This window comes from Sarcophilus harrisii, chromosome 4 (genome assembly GCF_902635505.1).
Source record: "Sarcophilus harrisii chromosome 4, mSarHar1.11, whole genome shotgun sequence".
Classification (NCBI taxonomy): Eukaryota; Metazoa; Chordata; class Mammalia; order Dasyuromorphia; family Dasyuridae; genus Sarcophilus; species Sarcophilus harrisii.
This window is the reverse complement of record NC_045429.1, coordinates 421,264,638-421,276,746: the sequence shown is the minus strand read 5'-3', so window position 1 is coordinate 421,276,746 and position 12,109 is coordinate 421,264,638. Positions and strand designations below refer to the sequence as shown.

The following is a 12,109-nucleotide window of genomic DNA, read 5'->3' as shown; positions in this document are numbered from 1 at the left end:
TATCCTTTAGATGTCATTTCTTAAGTTTCAACTTCATTTCTCTGATTTAAGTTTCATTTCTCTGATTTTGATTTTTGTTGTTATTGTTGTTGAGGCAATTGAGGCTAATTGACTTGTCCAGGGTCATACGGCTAGGAAGCATTAAATATCTGAGGGCAAATTTGAACTCAGATCCTTTTGAGTTTTGATTTTGATTTTTTCATATAACTTTGTGGAAACTAAACCGTCAACTAAGCTCAGACTGATAGTCTCTTTAAGGAAGGGGTGAGGAGCACATGGCATTAGATCTTATATTATTATATAATTAGAGATATATCATAATTGATGTCATCTCTCTTCCAATAAAATCTACCTACTATTTATGAAGTTTCTACTTCATACATAGCACTATGCTAGGGAGTGGGGTTATAAAGAGTAAAATTGTCCATACCCACCAGGGATCTTAAAACATTGATATATGTGACAATTTGAAAAGGAGGGAGAGAGAATAAAGCACTGGAAGGACCTGTAAAGACTTCTCAAAGAAAATAACACATAATGTGAGCCTTGAAGAAAATTAGGGATTCTGGAAGGAGAGGAAAAGTAAATTCCAGGCACACTACCCCTTACTGGTCAGCACTGGGTCCAGAAAAGTAGCTCCCTTTATCATTTTCACCTTTCAGAAAATGAAATAATAATAACTTCAGGGCAAGAATTTGTCAGTTGCTCTGTTTTTAACTTTAAAAAGAGAGTGATAGAAAATGACCAGATAGTTTAAATTCCCTTATGTATCTATCATGCTTTTCCTTTTGCCCCTTCAGTTTTATCTGTTTCCCAGATTCATCTCTTTTTTCCCAATGAAGGTTCTCCCTTCATTGTTCTTCTCCTAAAATATTGTACACTAGGTTTTATCCCTCCCGATTCCTTAATACAATAGTACTTTCTTAACGTGAAATACTGCTTCCCCATCCTTTTTATCTATTCTATTCCTTATGGAATAATAAATATCCTTCCAGATCTATTTATTTTAGTCATTGACTCAGTTATACCTATGAGATAAAATTTGTCCCCTTCATTAAAATTTCTGGTTTATCTTATTTATTACCCATGCATTGTATACTTGTTGGCATTTGAGGTCATTTAAGTTTTATTGCTGACTCCTTTTGTGGATCTTCTCTTTAGCTATTTTTCTTCCTAAGTTGTACTTGCTATTACTTTTGTTATCTGGCTTGACAGATCTAAGGGAATACTTTCCTTTTTCCTCTCTTGAATTTCCATTTAATATCCTTTTGATAAAAATTTCAAGGTTCTAGGCAAATACATGTTTTTAAGTAGTCTTTATCAATTACACTCTATTCTTAGGGAAAAGTTTACTATTTCTTTATCTTAATCCATGGCCCAGAAACCCAAACCCTTTTTTAGTACTATCTAATGTACATGGTTGGTTGTTGTTCTTTGTTCTGGAAGAAGATCCAAAATGACATCATTATGTTAAGAGTCCAGTGGGTCCAACTGTGGTTGATCAGACCAAAAGGATCTTGGAATGCTCTGCCACAGATTGGACTCAAATAGTCCCTATGAACATTTGGAGGACTTCCCTAACTTGAAGCATCTTGCATTTCTTCTGAGCTAATTCTATTCTGCTTTGCTCATTGAGCACAGCATCTTCTTTGATGAGGGTATGCCCATCCTGGACATTCCTGTGCCAGTATCTCCCCAAGTCAAGCAATCAATTCTAAATGAATTCTTTTTTAAATTATACCTTTTTATTTTCAAAATATATACATGGGTAATTTTTGACATTCACCCTTACAAAACCTTGGCTTCTAATTTTTCCCTTCTCCCCCCCCCCTCCCCTAGATAGCAAGTAACTGCTATCTAGTAATTGCATATGTTAAACATGTACAATTCTTTTATACAGATTTCCACAATTATCATGCTGCACAAGAAAAATCAGATCAAAAAGGGAAAAAATGAGAGAGAAAACAAAATCCAAGCAAACAATAGAAAGAATGAAAATACTATGTTGTGGTCCACATTCAGTTCCCACTGTCCTCTCTCTGGGTGCAGATGGCCTTCTTCATCAAAACACTATTGGAACTAGTCTGAATCACCTCATTGTTGATGAGAACCATATCATCAATTCTAATATTCTTAAGAGAGATCTTGAGAGTGTCTTTGTATCACTTGTTCTGAGTGCCTGTCCTGTGAGTTCTCCATAAAATAGTGTCTTTGTCAAGTGTACATTTGGCAATCAAACAATGTGGCCAACCCAATGGAGTTGTGCTCTAATTCCCTTTCCAAATATGGTTTTCTCCTCTGAATCTTCAATTAGCAGTAGCAACCCAAATAATCCCTTCCTTTCTCTTTCCTCCCCCCCAAAAAAGATTCCCCTAAGGTACACAGTTTCTTCCTTAGGGTCTTAATTCCTATCAATGCTTTCTATATTCTTTCAGGTGGGAGTGTTTGTTCCAACATGAATCATCAGTAGTAGTTGGTGTTCATCAGGGTTAAAGAGTGCCAGGAGGCTATCTAGCACAACTCCATCTATAGAAGGCAACAGATGACTATTTTTTTCCTCTGTCTCAGGACAGGAAGCATAATTATACTTGTATGTACGTAGTGCTTTAACAAAACACTTTACATGTGTTATCTCATTTGAGCTATCCTTCAATATCCTGAGATATCAGCCCAATACCTTGCTATCCTTCCACAGGAAGTTACCAACCACCACTATTCATCTGTCTGTTTCTCTGGCCACAGAAAGAAGTCACCCTTACTGTTTGCTCTGGGTAACACATCAGTATTCCTGATGAGAGGGGCAACTAGGTAGCTCTAGCGTAGAGTACTAGACGTGGAGTCAAGAAGACTCATCTTCTTGAGTCCAAATCTGATCTCAGACATTTATTAACTGCATGATTCTGGATAAGTCACTTAACCCTGTTTGCCTCAATTTCCTCATCTATAAAATGAGCTGGAGAAGGAAATAGCAAATTACTCTCTGAGAAACCCCAAATGGGGTCAGAAAGAATCACAGGTGGTTCGACAATAGCAAAATTCCTTGAAGCACAGGTGTTTCTCCTAAGAGAGTCCTGCTCCCACTTTAATAAAATGAATTTCACATATATTATTTCATTCTAAGTATTTCCTTTTCTCTATCTGTAATTTCTTCCCTGAAACAAATTGGGGTTTCTGTCTACCCTTTCCTTCTGTTTTATTTGAAAATAAATTTCCACCCCTTATTATTCATTTTTTCCTTCTTGAAGTATTTCTTTCATTTTTACAAGCATTTACTTCCTTCACCCTAAGCACCTGGAAAAGGAGTGAGATATTCTTTAGTGAAAGTATTCATCTTCTCTGGTAGAGAATTCAGTCTGGATTCTGGAAATACATATTTGTATCCCATTGCCCTAGCCCAGTGCCTGACACACATTGGGCACTTAATAAATTCTGGTTGATTTATTATTTGATGCAGTGACACAAATGAGTAGCATCTCTGCTGGTCACAATCAGATTCTTCTTGCCCTCTATACTTGCTAGAGGTTTAAGATCTGTCCTCTGACCTTCTTCTTGATAGGCTGGTTCTTGTGATGATGAGCTTTCATGTTGAACCTCTCTGGTATCATATTACTCTTCTATTCTTGTTCCTTGTACAAGGCTTAATTGATTATAAGATTCCTTTCCTTTTTTTGTAAGATAGAACTTAACTTGTTCAACTACTTTGTATAAACAATTAGCAGATTCCTACAAATTTTGGTTCCAAGAGAAATTGCCATTAGATTTTTTTAGACTTTTTAGAGTATCTCAGTTTGTAAATCAATAAACATCTATTACCTCAATCAAGCAATAAATATTTATTAAGCATCCACTATATGCCAACCACTGTGCTAAGTACTGGGAATATAGAAAGAAGAAAAAGACAGTTCCTGCCTTCAATGAGTTTACAATACTCATTATAATCTAATCTAAATATTAATTATTTACTATGTAATCTGTATTTTTCTGAATAAGATAGAAAGAAAGGAAAAATATGATTTCTGTCCCAAATTTAATTAGGGAAACAACATGCAGATAATGGTATACATATAAGATACATATTATATATACATATATATACACATATACATAAACACATTTATTGTTATTCAGTTATTTAAGTCATGTTCAACTCTTCCTGATTCCAATTTGGGTTTTTTTTTTTTTTGGCAAAGATACTGGAGGGCATTACCATTTCCTTCTCCACCTCATTCTACAGATGAGGAAATTAAGTAACCAGAGTTAAGTGACTTGACCAGGGTCACACAGCTAATGTCTGAAGTTGAATTTAAACTCAGGTCTTCCTAACTCTGGACCCAGTACTCTATCCCCTATACCACTTGATTGCCCATACCTACATACATATACACAAATAACATTTCTGTATGGGTGTATATACATACACATATGGATACAGTTTTATATATCCAAACACACACATATGTGTATACAACATATGTATGTTATATATATTTTTATATATATACATACACAGAGAGAGAGAGAGACATATGTATGGGTATACACACATATAGTTTGAGTGGAAGATAGAAAAGACTGGGAGGACAGCAGGAGGGATACAGGAAGGTCTCCCACACAAAGTGGGAGTTGAATTATTTTGAAGGATAATTATGAAGCTGGGAGTCAGAGGTAAGTGAAGGAGCATGTTCTCAGCACATCGCAGAGCCATCAGTATAAATAGGAAGAGTTGGTAGATGGGTGAGTGTCAGGTGTAAGGAGTCACCAGAAGGTTATTGTGGCCAGATCATAGCACGTATAGAAAGATGCCAAGTATAAGAAGATGGGAAAGGAAGAAACAAAACAAGTCATGAAGAACCCATACTAAATGAGAAGAATAGTTTATGTTTCATTAATCACTAGCAAGGCTCTATCTAATTAAATTTAAATTGCTGCTTCTTCTTATGGGAACTTAGATCTTAGATAAACTGAACTTTTTAGTCTCCATATTCCAACCCTTTCTTTTCATAGATAAGAAACTCAGGCCCAAAGAAGTTAAGTGATTTGCTAAAGCTAAAGTGCTAGAGACAAGATTCAAACCCAAGTCCTCTGCTTGAAGAATCATTCCTCTTTCCATTTTATCATGACTTCTAATGAAATATTTATGAAAGTATCCCACTTCCTAACTTTTAAGATTCTGACCTCAATTGCCATATTTCCTTCTGCATACTCTATTCTGTTACTCTAAATTTGGAATGGTCTGTTTCATTATTATTTCATAAGACCATATGCAGTAATATAGCATTAATTATCTCAGAAAAGTGATGAGACACAAAGAAATGCAGAAGATGGAGACCCATTCCCACACACACACACACACACACACACACACACACACACACTTTATTTCATTCATAGTCAATCATCCCAGTCATAAATGGATTTGATTGGTGGTTTATATAATCACCTGATGTTACTTAAAAGTCCAGGCAATCCATGACAAAGTTCACAGGAACATTGGAAGAGATTAGGAATCCTCTTCCCTTTCTCTCTGCTCTATTAACTCAGTACAAAAAAGTCCATGACCTGACAGCTAAAGATATTAAGTGTCCCAAAGGCCCTTGTGTGCATACAAATTTTCCTTTTCAGAATTGAGAGTGTTAAAACTTTGAAACATATTAATAATTTTATTACTAATTTCTTCTGTTAAAATGGGGAAACTATGAATTTCACCTTATCAATCCATAAGTGTTATTAAATGCCTACTGTGTGCCAAGCAAAAGGAATACAAATATGAAAATGAAATAGTCTCTGAAATTCAAGAGGTTTGCTTTCTCCTTACTGTTTGTGTCCTTATCATGACACAAAGGTGACTCTATGCCACTTCTTATCAAGTTGAAAATATTTTGTAGATGGATCTGATGATGAGTTATCTGGTTGATTGTTACGGGGAGATCAGCCCAGTTAATTCAAAGAAATTGCTTCTTGAAATGTAGAGACACCTGAAAACAGTCTTAATGATTCAAGTTCTACCAACAGAAATTCATTAAAAATATCTATAGAGGAATGTAAAAGGACTAAGGATCCATGTCACTTTGCTTTTGGATCTATTGAGGACCTTAGGGGACCACTCTGAAATGTTATAGTTATAGTTTTACACTAAGTAAAAATCTCTCTGATCTGATTTAACTCGTATTTTAAGATGGAAATAATTAACTAATACTTAATACTACTAATAAATTAAAATTAGAAAAACCTTGAAATGATAGTCTTAATACCTGCATGTAAAATATATTTTAAAATTAAATTTAATAAGAAAACATTACAATCCTATGCTGAAACTCATATCAAGCCTTCATTATATAGCATGGAGGTGAACTTGGTTTTTCAAAAGTTTCTCCTAAGATGGGAAGTCTTTCAACATGAGTAGAGTCACAGTTTTTCTATGCAGTTATGTTCAGAAAGACTTATGACTCGGTTGATTATAGGGTGCCAATTGCTTGGTCCCAGAAACTTTAAAAAACTGTCTTTTAAATCATAGTCAGACATAAGTCATATGTTTAAAGTTCAAAGGAACCTTTAGGAGTTCAGCTAGTCCAAACAATCACATTTAACTGATCAAGACATTGGAGCCCAAATATGTAGCGTGACTCATTAAGGTCACTCAGCCAGGTTTGCACTTCAGGCCTCTGTTTCCAAATCCAGAATCCTTTTCTGCCTACTATGCCGCCTTCCTCTAAGATATGAAATATCTTGGTGGACGGATGAACTACACTGACAAAAACCACAGATAACTGAAGCAAAAATGATAATGAATACCGAATGAAATAATTGATAGCCACTGACCTAAAATTTGGCAACCAATCCCGCTCATACGTATACAGACAGCTCTTTTGCAGGAAGCAGCTCCATATACTATATTTCCCTATCATGTAAACACCCTGTCCCTCAAGTTATAAAATAAACTACAAAAAATGTAGTTGCTAAAAACTCGAGTGAGCCCAGATGTTCCTCAAAATTATTAGACACAAAGAAGCTTAAGTCTACTTTGAACAAAGACATAAAACTAAGCTGGTCATTGTTACTACCCATCTCTTGAAGGCAGAATTTTCGTCCCCCATGGCTCATATATTATATTTGCACACCTAATCAGGTAGTTTATAAAACTACCCAGTTTTTTGGGCTGGAAAGGCAGTAAAGAAACATAAGGCACTTGATATTGCTACAGCCAATGGACCTCCTTTGAACAAAGTACAGAAATGGTAAATGCTTGTTGAATGAATGATGTTTAACCTGTTCTATAGTATTGTGATGGCCTATTTTCTTTTATTATATTCTGGGCAGATGATGAGCCGGATGATGGTGCCCAACATTACTTCATTATCACAGGCTTTCAAAATCCTCAACTACTGGCAATTATGACAGAGCTTGGGACTCCTGTATCCAATGTGATTAAGCTAACTTCTGAGAATTATGAACCTCTGAAGGCATATCTGGCAGGACTTAATCAGCAACGTGAGACATCTACTGTGTCAGAAAGTAGGTTACTAGATGCCTGGATTTCTCTTTTGCATCTGAAAAGCATAATGTTACTTACTGTTATTGTTACCAGTGCAGATACGGTTTTCATATGTGGGAAATAGTGGTATCTTATATAGATCTTTAGCTCTCTAATCTGTGATCTCCTCTTCCTTGTAGTTCAACAGACAAATAACCTGCCTTTTAAAAACTGAAATACCCCTGTACTGATATACAACCACATAAAATAGAAATTGGTAAACTTTGCAGGAAGCTGAGTCATTCTGTTGTGACATTCTTTGCAAAAAGTTATGGAGAGACAAGAGACAGAGGGACAGACGCAGAGAGAAATGAAGAAAGGAAGAAAGAAAAGAAGGAAAAAAGAAAGGAAAGAAGGAAGGAAGGAAGGAAAGATGAAAGGAAGGAAGGTAAAAAGAGAAAGAAAAAAGAAAGGAAAGGAAAAAGCAAAGGAAAGTAAGGAGATAGAGAAAAAGAGAAATTCATATATTATGTGGTATATATGTGTGTGTGTTTATGTATGCACATACATGTATGTACACACATATAAATACACATATTCTGTTGTTGACTCCAGACTACTTTACATCAATCTTACCAATGCTAGTTTATACATTTTACTTGATTGGTATAGGAAATTCCCAGTGAGGAAACTCTTTTGATTAAGGAAATCAGCAAATGCTTTATATTTTAACACCTTGGAAAAATGCCTAAAAGGTCCAATCCCAGGCAGAATCACAGAATGATGGCCTCCCTGGAATATTCTGGTGTTAAATAGGCATCTTATAATGAATGTCCCAACTTTATACTAAGTAAGAAAATGTTATCTTCTCTAATATAGATATGGAACCATCACCAAAAGACATAGAAGCAGAAAAACAGAAAGAGAAAGAAATAAAAGAACTTGAAATTTTCTGGAAATACTTGGAACCGATTCTGAATAATGGGAAACCTGAAACTAATCTCTTTGATGTTGCCAGGCTTGAACATGTGGTGAGGGAAGAGTTCCTTCCTGTTGACTGGTCAGACAATGAACTATTGGTTAGTAACTTCCTCTCTGAAACTGTTCTTGAACATTTGTAACCATGGATACATGTGCTTAATTTATTCATTCCAAAAATTCTTATACTATGCACAAAAACACTGTGGTTGGTACAGTAACTATTATCTTCCACCTGTTTATTTACTAAATACTCAGTAATGAATATAACCTGATTACAAAGCTTCTATGGTTTTTATATGACTAAGACCATGGAGCAGACTAAAATAATATTAAGAAAAACTCACTTAGAAGACACCTTAAGCTTTTTTTTTTCACTTTAAGCTTTCAAATCAATTTCCTCATAGCAATCCCTTGAGTTAAGCATTTTAACTACAATAATGAAAAGGAAAAAAAAAATTAAGTCCAAAGATAAGGTTAGCAGGAAGCAAATTCAGCATTTAATCTTTTTGCTCTACAAACTACAGAGAACAAGGGACCTGTGGCTTTGACTAAGTACTAAAGAAAGCCTTATGCCTTCTTTATAAATAATAAAATAATACCAGCATCAACAATAAATTCATATTAGTCTTAGGGGCTTTTCATACCTGGACATCAATTCAAATAGCAGTACATCTAAGAAACTTATTTTTCTCATGAAATTATTTCAAGAGAAGAAGTGTGGATTGGGGAATTTAAATGTTTGTATGTAAATATGTATGTATGTAATTTGGTGGAACACTATTCCTAGGTTCAGGTCTTCTCTCTAATTTACGCTTGAATCAATGACCCAGAATTGGGTAACAGACAATAGAAGTACCTTCTTCCTCTAGCAGAGCCCCACTATGTTTTTTTCCCTGAGGGGTAGCTTATATCGGTGTAGGACCTCCTCTTTTCCTAGCTCATAGACTCTTCCTAAGTTCTGTAATGAATTGTACCAAGAACTCCTGGAGGCCAGATCTGGATCTTAGGCCCATAGACCTCTTTCTCTATCTCCCTATACTGATCGAAGCTAGGAAAAAAAAAGTCTCATTTAACTTTTCCTTGGATTTCCCCATAGTAAATAAGTCTGATATGTTTTCTTGATCTGTTTGGAGGAGAATTGTCCTCCAATTTAAGGTTAGGGGGAATTGTCTATTCTTCTTCCTTCTATACACCATCTTGCCTTTAACCAAATTTAATAAAATGTAGTTTAGTAGGACTTGAACTCCTCAGTTAGAGTTATAAAAACGTGAGTTCAAATCAAGATCAACCTATTAGTGATATTTTTAGTAGGTAGGTGGGTAGACTGACAGACAGACAGATAGAGAGATAGAGAGATAAATAGATAGAAAAACAGATATACAGAGAGAGAGAGAGAGAAAGAGAGAGAGAGAGAGAGAGAGAGAGAGAGAGAGAGAGAGAGAGAGAGAGAGAGATCAACTGTATAGATAAAAGATAATTATTTTTGGAATGTTTGCCTCATAAAGATATTGTAATAAAATGCTTTTAAGTAGTTTCCATTCTCTGAACCCTTTGAAAGTTACTCTTCCAAAATATAGGTTTCATTTCAGACTCTACCCATCTTTCTTCCCCATTTTTACCAGGAACTCCAAGGTAGAACCTCCAAAGCTCCCATCATGTCTGTTTCAGTCAACTAATTTATCTTTTTTTTTCATTTTCATTTTTCTAAGTTGCATGTAAAATAACATTTTTATACATATATACATATTCTTTTTTTAAAAAAATATTTCCATATGAATTATGTTAGGAGAGAAAATCAGAAGAAAAAAGAAAAACCAGAAGAAACAAAAAAGTGAACATTACATGTATTGATTTACCTTCAGTCTCCATAGTTCTCTCTCTGGATGTGGGTGGCATATTTCACTCAAAGTTTATTGGGATTACCTTGTATCACTGAACTTCTGAAGAAGAACTAAGCCTACAGCAGATAATCATCACACAATCTTGTGTTGCTGTGCATAATGTTTTCCTGATTCTGTTTGTTTTACTCAGCATCAGTTCATGTAAATCTTTCTTGGCCTTTCTAAAATCAGCTTATTCATAATTTTTATAGAACAAAAATATTCCATTATTTTCACATACCATAACTTATTCAGCCATTTCCCAATTTATGTTCATCAATTCGTTTTTCAATTCTTTGCCACAAAAAGACCAAAAAGAGCTGCTACAAACATTTTTACACTTATTTTCTTTTTTGTTATTTTTTGGGATATAACTACTAGATCACTACTAGATCAAAGAACATGCACAGTTTTATAGTCCTTTGAGCATAGTTCTAAATTGCTCTCTAGAATGATTGCATCATTTCACATCTTCATTAACAATGCATTAATGTCCTAGTATTCCCACATCCTCTCTAACATTTACAATTTTCTTTTCCTGTTATCTTAGCCAAAATGAGAGGTGTGAGTTGGTACCGCAGAGATTTTTAAATGTCTATTTCTCTAATCGATAATAATTTAGAGCTTTTTTTCACGTGATTATTGTTGGCTTTAATTTCTTCATCTGAAAATAGTCTGTTCATATCCTTTGACCATTTATTAATTGGGGGATGACTTGTATTCTTATAAATTTGACTCAGTTCTTTATATATTTTAGAAATGAGTCTTTATCAGAAAAATTGACTAAAAATTTCCCTCCAGATTTCTGTTTTCCTTCTAATCTTGGCTGCATTGGTTTTGTTTGTGCAAAACCTTTTTAATTTAATGTAATCAAAGTTATCCATTGTGCATTTCAAAATGTTCTCTAATTCTTCCTTGGCAAAAATTTCTCCCTTCACCAAAAATATGATGGGTAAACTATTCCTTGCTCTCATAATTTGCTTAATTTCACACAAAAAAACTTATATCCTTTATACCTAAATTATGAACCTGTTTTAATCTTATTTTGGTAAAGCTGGTAAGATGGAGGTATATGCCAAGTTTCTAACATGTTATTTTCAAGTTTTCCCAGCAATTTTTGTCAAATATTGAATTTTATCCTAGAAGCTAGAGTCTTTTGGTTTATCCAACAGTAGCTTATTATAGTCATTTATTACTGTTATATGTATCTAACCTATTCCATTGATCTACCACACTATTTCTTAGCCAGTATCAGATGACTGTGATGACTACTGATTTATAATAGAGTTTTAGGTCTAGTACTGTTAGATCACTGTCCTTGGCATTTTTTTTTCACTAATTCCCTTGATGTTCTTGACCTTTTCTTTTTCCAGATGAATTTTGTTATTTTTGCAGCTTTATAAAATCACTTTTTGGCAGTTTGGTCAGTATGGCACTGAACAAGTAGACTAATTTAGGTAGCATTGCCATTTTTATTATATTAGCTTGGTTTAACCATGAACAACTGATATTTTTCCAATTATTTAGATCAAATATTATTTGTGTGAAAGTGTTTTATAATTCTGGATGTTCATGGATGGGTTTGTCTTGGCAGGTAGACAACCAAATATTTTATTTTGTCTGCAGTTATTTTAAAAGGAATTTATCTTTCTATTTCTTGCTGCTGAGAGTTTGTCTTTATTATTCAGAAGCTCAGAAGAGCAGTTTTCCTTGTTATTTCCTCCATTTATTGAAGGATGGTATGTTTTTTTTAACACAAGTCAAGAATTAATCTACC

At 34.4% G+C, this 12,109-nt stretch overlaps 1 protein-coding gene across 2 annotated transcripts in view; it reads left to right on the top strand.

The window, feature by feature from the left end:
* The window catches only part of SPAG17 (sperm associated antigen 17), a 236,943-nt gene that overhangs the window by 88,216 nt on the left and 136,618 nt on the right, over nucleotides 1-12,109 (top strand). For both annotated transcript variants that reach the window (XM_031967380.1, XM_031967379.1), the window contains exons 6-7: nucleotides 7,318-7,512; nucleotides 8,351-8,550. In XM_031967380.1, the coding sequence (XP_031823240.1) occupies nucleotides 7,318-7,512; nucleotides 8,351-8,550 (395 nt within the window). The remainder of the gene's footprint in view (nucleotides 1-7,317; nucleotides 7,513-8,350; nucleotides 8,551-12,109) is intronic.